General features: G+C 40.8%; 1 protein-coding gene across 2 annotated transcripts; it reads left to right on the forward strand.

Annotated features, from left to right (window-relative positions):
- The first annotated feature begins 1,322 nt into the window (after nucleotides 1-1,322).
- REG1B (regenerating islet-derived 1 beta) lies at nucleotides 1,323-4,343 on the forward strand. Of its 2 annotated transcripts, none has more exons than XM_011968337.1 (6): nucleotides 1,323-1,388; nucleotides 1,686-1,795; nucleotides 2,409-2,527; nucleotides 2,835-2,972; nucleotides 3,766-3,877; nucleotides 4,086-4,343. In XM_011968337.1, exons 2-6 carry the CDS (start codon nucleotides 1,732-1,734, stop codon nucleotides 4,151-4,153), a joined length of 501 nt encoding a protein of 166 aa, XP_011823727.1. In that variant the 5' UTR covers nucleotides 1,323-1,388; nucleotides 1,686-1,731; the 3' UTR covers nucleotides 4,154-4,343. The 2 variants fall into 2 exon arrangements, with proteins under 2 accessions (XP_011823727.1, XP_011823726.1); XM_011968336.1 differs by having other exon boundaries at nucleotides 3,766-3,963; nucleotides 4,086-4,338.
- The last annotated feature ends 3,652 nt before the right edge of the window (nucleotides 4,344-7,995 follow it).

Genomic DNA, 7,995 nt, shown 5'->3' on the forward strand with positions numbered 1-7,995 from the left:
AAGCATGTATAAATATTATTAGTTTGTAAATTTTTGCAACTGACTTTTAAAATCCTTTTTAAGTTGATATATGCTTTTGAAATGAGCTCATGTTTATACAAAGATATTAACTTATTTAACTCCTGTTAGTATTTCAAAATATATTATTTAGTCATTTATCTCGATTGATATAGCCATCTCTATTTCTGTGAACATTTTGGTTAGTTTTTCAACTGAATTTTAAATTCCAGATTTCCTGTTGCTCCCTGAATCTGAATGGATATTTAATGGGAATTTCAGTAAGTGTTTAATTTCCATCACTATCTGTAACTTCACAACAACAGATGATTGACTTCAAACCAACAACTTCATATTCCACTACTTTGAGCTTACTTAGGCATCACCTCCCTGTAGTTCCCACCTGCTTGGAGTTTGAGAACATCTGTATCCTGCTAGCTACTTATACTCAAACCTTGCTGGAAATGCTGGTTTAAATTTACATAACTACTAAACCTTGTGATATGGTGTGGCTGTGTATCCCCACCCAAATCTCATCTCAAATTGTAATCCTCATTATCCCCATGCGTGGATGGAGGAACCTAGTGGAAGGCAATTGGATCACAGGAGTAGTTTCCCCCATGCTGTTCTCATGATAGTGAGTCCATTCTCACAAGATCTGATGGTTTTATAAAGGGCTCTTCCCTCTTCACTTTCTCTTGCTCACCTGCCACCATGTAAGACATGCTTTATGTCCCCTTCGTCTCCATGACTGTAAGTTTCCTGAGGCCTCCTCAGCCTCAGGAAAGTCTGTGAGTCAATTAAACAGTGAGTCAATTAAACTTCTTCCTTTTTAAGTTACCCAGTCTCTGGCAGTATAGCAGTGTGAAAATGGACTAATTCACCTTGCCTTCTGAAGTAGGTTTGAGAGCTTCCTGAGCCTGAAAGGGAATGGAGAAATGACTTAAAGCCACCAGCTAATTGGGCTTAATCATTTGCACTCAATTGACTCTTCCCCTACCCCCACGTCTAAACCAAAGAAAGGATCATCCCATATTTACATAGCACAAAGAAATCTACTCTTCTGCTCTTTCTAGGATGGCTAAAGGCCATGGGAACTGGACATGAGGATGCTGTGGGGGAAGGACAAAGCCCAACATCAACTTGGACAGTTTGCTAACCTGTTTATGGTAAGTTGATATCATTCATGACCACTCCTAATGTGTGCCAGTAATAAGCTATTCCTGATGCCAGAATCTCTTACTGTTAGTGCCCTTTGTAGGCCTTCTGACCCTTACTCCTTGCTCCACCCACTGTTTATATCATGTGGTTTTCTCTCAGACCCTGATATAAAGCTCCTACTCTGTCTGACCTGACAAGCCACCTCAAGTGGACAAAGCACTTACCAACAGGTAAGGGGGCATTACAGGAGAAGAGCATGTCTAACATGGGATTTTCTTTTCATTTTGAGGTAGATACAGGGTGATTTTCTCAATAAAAGATCCCAGTAGTAATGAAGCTTAAGCAAAACCAAAGCTGATTTTGGGTAATTTGGCCTCTGTTATCCCCAAACAAAAGAGAAATATCTGGGAGCATAGCTATCTCAGTGGACCTTCCTGGTCACAGGAATTCCAAGAGGAGAGGATGTTAGAAAGATAATAGGGGCTCTGCTCTCTTCTTCAAACCCTCTTCCCTGTGTTCTCCTACAGAGATTGCTGATTTGCTCCTTAAGCAAGAGATTCACTGCTGCTCAGCATGGCTCAGACCAACTCATGCTTCATGCTGATCTCCTGCCTGATGTTCCTGTCTCTGAGCCAAGGTGAGATTTTTTCCTCCAGTCCTCCCACAACCCCAGCTCTGAAGTCTTCCCTCCCCTCATGCATAGGGTTCACTTGAAAAAAAGCAGAGTCAACATCAGAGGTTGTTTTATGTTGTTCAGTGATCATTATGGCTGATCTCATCCCATTCAAAAACACCCTCATTTCATTCATGAGTTTGAGACAGAATTTAATAAGACCACTTATAGGTGACCATTGTGGTTGAGTTTATCTGATTGAATCTATATGTGATGGTAGTTGGATGTTTTTATGTAGTCATTGATAGGATGGAGAGCTAAGGCAAGCATGTGCAGGGAAATCAAGAGAAACTTGAGAAAGGTGGAAGACTGGGTCTTTAAAGGCAGAAGCCTGAGCCTCAGAAATAAAAGGGAAAATGAGGACACATTTCTTTAGCCTATTCATTGCAAGCTCTTGTCTTGAGCAGAGGAGACTAGAAAAAAAAGAGATAGGATGCAGGGGGCAGAAGTAAGGAATCACTCCAGTACACACTGTATCAGTATGTTCTTATAAAGGAAACTGAAAAGCCCCTAATTCACCTTCCAGCCTTTTCCTTGCCCTGAGAGTCTTTCTTAATTATCTCTTTTTTCCCCTCAGGCCAGGAGACCCAGACAGAGCTGCCTAATGCCCGAATCAGCTGCCCAGAAGGCGCCAATGCCTATCGCTCCTACTGCTACTACTTGAATGAAGACCCTGAGACCTGGGTTGATGCAGATGTGAGTAAGGACAGCAGCAGGGGAAGGGAGGCTCATGAAGGTAGTGGCAGCTGCTAATTTGCAGTGTGTTCTGTGGCTGCAATGAGATAAGATTGATCCCTTCCCTATTCCACCACTGGTCCAAAACTTCCCAATCTACTTTATCCCATTATTTAACACATTCCTAGCACAGAGATACTGGTGGTCAGTGACAGCATCACCAGGGACATTTCTGTGCTGTCCTTTTTCTGTTACATCCTCTGGAAGATCTCAGTAGATCCTTCACACCTTCCTCCTCCACTGAGTGCTCCATTTTCTTCACCTACAGCTCTACTGCCAGAACATGAATTCAGGCAACCTGGTGTCTGTGCTCACCGAGGCGGAGGGTGCCTTCGTGGCCTCACTGATTAAGGAGAGTGGCACTGATGACAGCAATGTCTGGATTGGCCTCCATGACCCCAAAAAGGTCAGTCTGCAGCCTCCTCTATCTCCTTATAAACATTTTTGAGAGGTAAGAGGGGTGTTTAAGGTCTGGCACCTCGAGCGCCAACTTTTATCTTTTTGTTTTTCTAAATAAAAGAAACCTCTTTATAGATCCTATAATGCATGAGTTGTGAAGTTCAGTGTAGGTAGTTAGAGACATGAGCTGAAGGCTGAATTTTCTGGGCTCCTGGGAATTCATGCGCACACTCATTGTGTCAACTTTTAGAAATGCATCTTTATGTACAACTTCTTCCCTATTTTGCTATTGTCTGTCTTGGAAGAGGTCCCTCTGTAGACTGTATAGGAAAAGAGTAGTGGAGGAGAAATCTACTGCTGGCATTTGTTATACATTTTATACAAAAGTATAAAACTGTACAGTAGTTGTTGATATATTATTTAGTTTAACACTTATAGTGTTAAACTAAACACTTATAGTGTTAAACTAAATAATATATCAACAACTACTCTACAGCCAATGTTATGTTGTATATGAGAGTTCTGAGCTTCAGGAAAAAAGATCAGAACCACTGTCTGTAATGGGCTTTTATGGGTCTCTGTATCAAACTCTGAACACTTATTATTTGCTGGAAGAGGAGGAGGAATTTGGACATTCCAGAGAAGGAGCAAAAGCAGAGGAAATAATACGACATTCATGGTGACAACAATGATTATTCTTTCTGCTATATCTTGGCCTGTTTCTGAGTGTGCACACAGGCCTGGTTATTCTATTGATTTTTGAGTGACCATGGCCCCTGTTCTGACCCTTCTCCACCTAGAACCGCCGCTGGTACTGGAGCAGTGGGTCCCTGGTCTCCTACAAATCCTGGGACATTGGAGCCCCAAGCAGTGCTAATGCTGGCTACTGTGCAAGCCTGACTTCATGCTCAGGTGAGAGGCAGACAATCTATCCACCTGTTGTTATTTCCCTCCCGCTTTTCTCTGGGGATGAACATGGGAACTGGGATAGAGGAAAGGTGAGCTCTTTACCTGGAAAATAAAGGAATATTTCCTCTTGTTTTTTGTTCTGAGTCCTAGGTCGAGGAGGGGCTACCCTCCTTCTGATCCTCTCTGTCTGACTCTTCTCATTGTTCTATAGGATTCAAGAAATGGAAGGATGAATCTTGTGAGAAGAAGTTCTCCTTTGTTTGCAAGTTCAAAAACTAGAGGCAGCTGAAAAATGGATGTCTAGAACCACTCCTGCAATTACTACAAAGTCAAAAATTAAACTAGACTATTTCTCCAACTCCATTCAGACCATCTCCTTCCTAATGAGTTTGCATTGCTGATCTTCAGTACCTTGACCCGTCCCAGTCTCTAGAGCCCTGAAAAATAAAAACAAATATATTTTTCTCCATTGTTCTGTCTTCTGCATTTGCTCTTTATACAGCCCATGCTTGGGTGGTTGGAGTGGGAATGACTGTCACACTCCAGAGCTTGCCCTGGCCCATCCGTTTGTTAAAACCCCACTCACATTTTATGTATGTTGGGCTTATGAACATGTGGTGGCCTTGTTTATGACAAGATAAAAAGATGAAGATTTCATCCACAACACATGTTAGCATGAACCTAGTGTGAGTTACACAACTAATTAAATTGTTGATCCAGTCTGACTGGAGTATTTGATATTCCAGAAGAATTCGCATAGTTGGGGTCTGAGGAGAACACATCTGTTCTCGGTTATGCAATTTTAAGTCAGGACTGAAGTGATAAATTAAGGAGAACTGTCAGGTCTACAGTCGTGAGTGCATTAGTGGTACATTTTTGGAGGCCAATCTGCAAAGTTTGTTAAATGCTACTCCTTGGATGAATGAATAAGTGAATGATCAATTATGTAAATTAAATATACAGGCATACTTAATTGTCTCTTTAGTTAAATATCCTAACTCTCAATAAAGTCAAATTCTGAAATACTACTCTTAGGACTTTCACAAATTAATTGTGCAGGGACACAATTCAGCCCATGACATCAATCATATCAATAATAGAGTTAAATGTGATTTGATAACAAAGGAAACAAATTGTCAGCTTGGATTAAAGTAACAACAATGAAAACATGATTCAACTGTATGCTATGTACAACAATGAAAACATGATTCAACTGTATGCTACGTACATGAGTTAGATTAAGACACAAATAATTTGAAAATAAAAGGAAGGAAATAAACATATTTTGCAAACAGAAACTATAAGAACACTGGTTTCTGTACTGTTCCTCAGTGTAATGTCTATATGAGATTGCTGAATTTCTACCCTATCCTACCTCTGCTTATCTTTAAGAAACAGAATGCCTGTGGTAAAAAGTTTCCTTTATAACCAGTTCAGCTGAGACTGGTTAGAATCAAGATCACCATCAAAGGACCTCAGAAAAATATCGGGTTCGTTATGATCTCATTTCCATGCTAAATGACACTCATACCAGCACAATGACAGTTGACAATCACCATGACAATGGCCAGAAGAAGCAATAAAGGTACAAAAAGGAAGACACACTCTGATTCCAGGAAGTTCACAACCTGTTTCCAGAAAAGACATGAATATTTCTCCCTTTGTTTTTAATGCCCAGTTCTTTCATTAGAGAAACCCTATATTTTAACCCCTTTACCCCTAACTAGCAGAGAAGCCAATTTGTGAGTCATGTTCCTGCTTCTCAATTCCATGGCCATCAAATAAATCCTGCAGTGCTTGACACTCACTTTCTGTTTCAAGTATTGTCTTTGTGACACCAAATAGGGAAGACTCCATCTTTGGGGGGACTTGTTTTGCCTGCAACAATACTAATATCAGACATATTTGACTTTAAAGCAAACAATGTTACTTGAGAAGAAAAGGAGCATTTTATAATAATAAAGTAGTTAATCCTTCAGGAAGATGTCTTAAAATACCTGAAACAGGTGGAATCCACTGCAGTGTGACAAAGCCGCTGTAACCAGACTGTCCCTTTGGATTCCTCCTCTCTGGGGAGGACATCTCTGAAAGAAAGGCAGCAGCCACAGTCGGGGCTTATAGAAAACTCCCATCTCCCTGGGACAGAGCACGTGGGGGAAGGGGTGGTTGTGGGCCAAACTTCAGCAGACTTAACTGTTCTCACCTGTTGATTCTAAAGAGAGCAGCAGGTCTCCCAGCGCAGTATTCAAGCTCTACTAAGGGACAGATTGCCTCCTCGAGTAGGTCTCTTACTCCAGTGCCTACTGACTGGGAGATACTTCCCAGCAGGAGTCAACAGACACCTTATACAGGAGAGCTCCAGCTGGCATCTGGCAGGTGCCCCTCTGGGACAAAGCTTCCAGAGGAAGGAACAGGCAGCAATATTTGCTATTCTGCAGCCTCTGCTGGTGAGATACAGGCAAACAGTGTCTGGAGTGGACCTCCAATAAACTCCAGCAGACCTGCAGAAGAGGGGCCTGACTCTTAGAAGGAAAACTAGCAAACAGAAAGCAATAGCATCAATATCAAGTAAAAGGACACCCAGGAAAATCACCATCCAAAGGTCACCAACATTAAAGACCAAAGATAGATAAATCCATGAAGATGAGAAAAAAGCAGTGTCAAATGGATGAAAATTCCAAAAACCAGAAAGCCTCTTCTCCTCCAAAGGACCACAACTCCTCACCAGCAAGGAAACAAAACTGGATAGACAATGAGTCTAATGAATTGACAGAAGTAGGTTTCAGAAGGTGGGTAATAACAAACTCCTCTGAGCTAAAGGAGTATGTTCTAACCCAATGCAAGGAAGCTAAGAACCTTAATAAAAGGTTACAGGAACTGGTAACTAGAATAACTAGTTTAGAGAAGAACATAAATAACCTGATGGAGCTGAAAAACACAGGACGAGAACTTCATGAAGTATATGCAAGTATCAATAACTGAATCAATCAAGCAGAAGAAAGGATATCAGAGATTGAAGATCAACTTAATGAAGTAAAGCTTGAAGACAAGATTAGAGAACAAAGAATGAAAATGAATGAACAAAGCCTCCAAGAAATATGGGACTATGTGAAAAGATCAAACCTACGTTTGATTGGTGTACCTGAAAGTGACAGAGAGAATGGAGCCAAACTGGAAAACATACTTCAGGATATTATCCAGGAAAAATTTCCCAACCTAGTCAGAGAGGTCAGCATTCAAATTCAGAAAATAGAAGATGGCAAAGATATTCCTCAAGAAGAGCAACCCCAAGACACATAATTGTTGGATTCACCAAGGTTGAAATGAAGGAAAAAATATTAAGGGCAGCCAGAGAGAAAGGCCAGGTTACCCACAAAGGGAAGCCCATCAGAAGAACAGAGGATCTTTCTGCAGAAACCCTATGAGCCAGAAGAGAGTGGGGGCCAGTATGCAACATTCTTGAAGAAAAGAATTTTCAACCCATAATTTCATATCCAGTCAAACTAAGCTTCATAAGCAAAGGAGAAATAAAGTCCTTTACAGACAAGCAAATGCTGAGGGATTTTGTCACCACCAGGCCTGCCTTACAAGAGCTCCTGAAGGAAGCATTAAATATGGAAAGGAGAACCAGTACTAGCCACTGCAAAAACATACCAAAATGCAAAGATCATTGACACTATGAAGAAACCGCATTGACTAATGGGCAAAATAATCAGCTAGCATCATAATAACAGGATCAAATTCACACATAACAATGTTAGCCTTAAATGTAAATCGGCTAAATGTCACAATTAAAAGACACAGACTGGTAAATTGGATAGAGTCAAGACCCATCTGTGTGCTGTATTCAGGAGGCCCGTCTCATATGCAAAGACACACATAGGCTCAAAATAAAGGGATGGAGGAATATTTACCAAGCAAATGGAAATCCAAAAATAGTAATAAAAACAAAAAAAAACAGGGGTTGCAATTCTCATCTCTGATAAAACAGACTTTAAACTAACAAATATAAAAAAAAAAGACAAAGAAGGGCATTACATAATGGTAAAGGGATCAATGCAACAGGAAGAGCTAACTATCCTAAATATATGTGCACCCAATACAGGAGCACCCAGATTCAT

This window comes from Mandrillus leucophaeus, unplaced genomic scaffold, assembly GCF_000951045.1.
Source record: "Mandrillus leucophaeus isolate KB7577 unplaced genomic scaffold, Mleu.le_1.0 Scaffold84, whole genome shotgun sequence".
Classification (NCBI taxonomy): Eukaryota; Metazoa; Chordata; class Mammalia; order Primates; family Cercopithecidae; genus Mandrillus; species Mandrillus leucophaeus.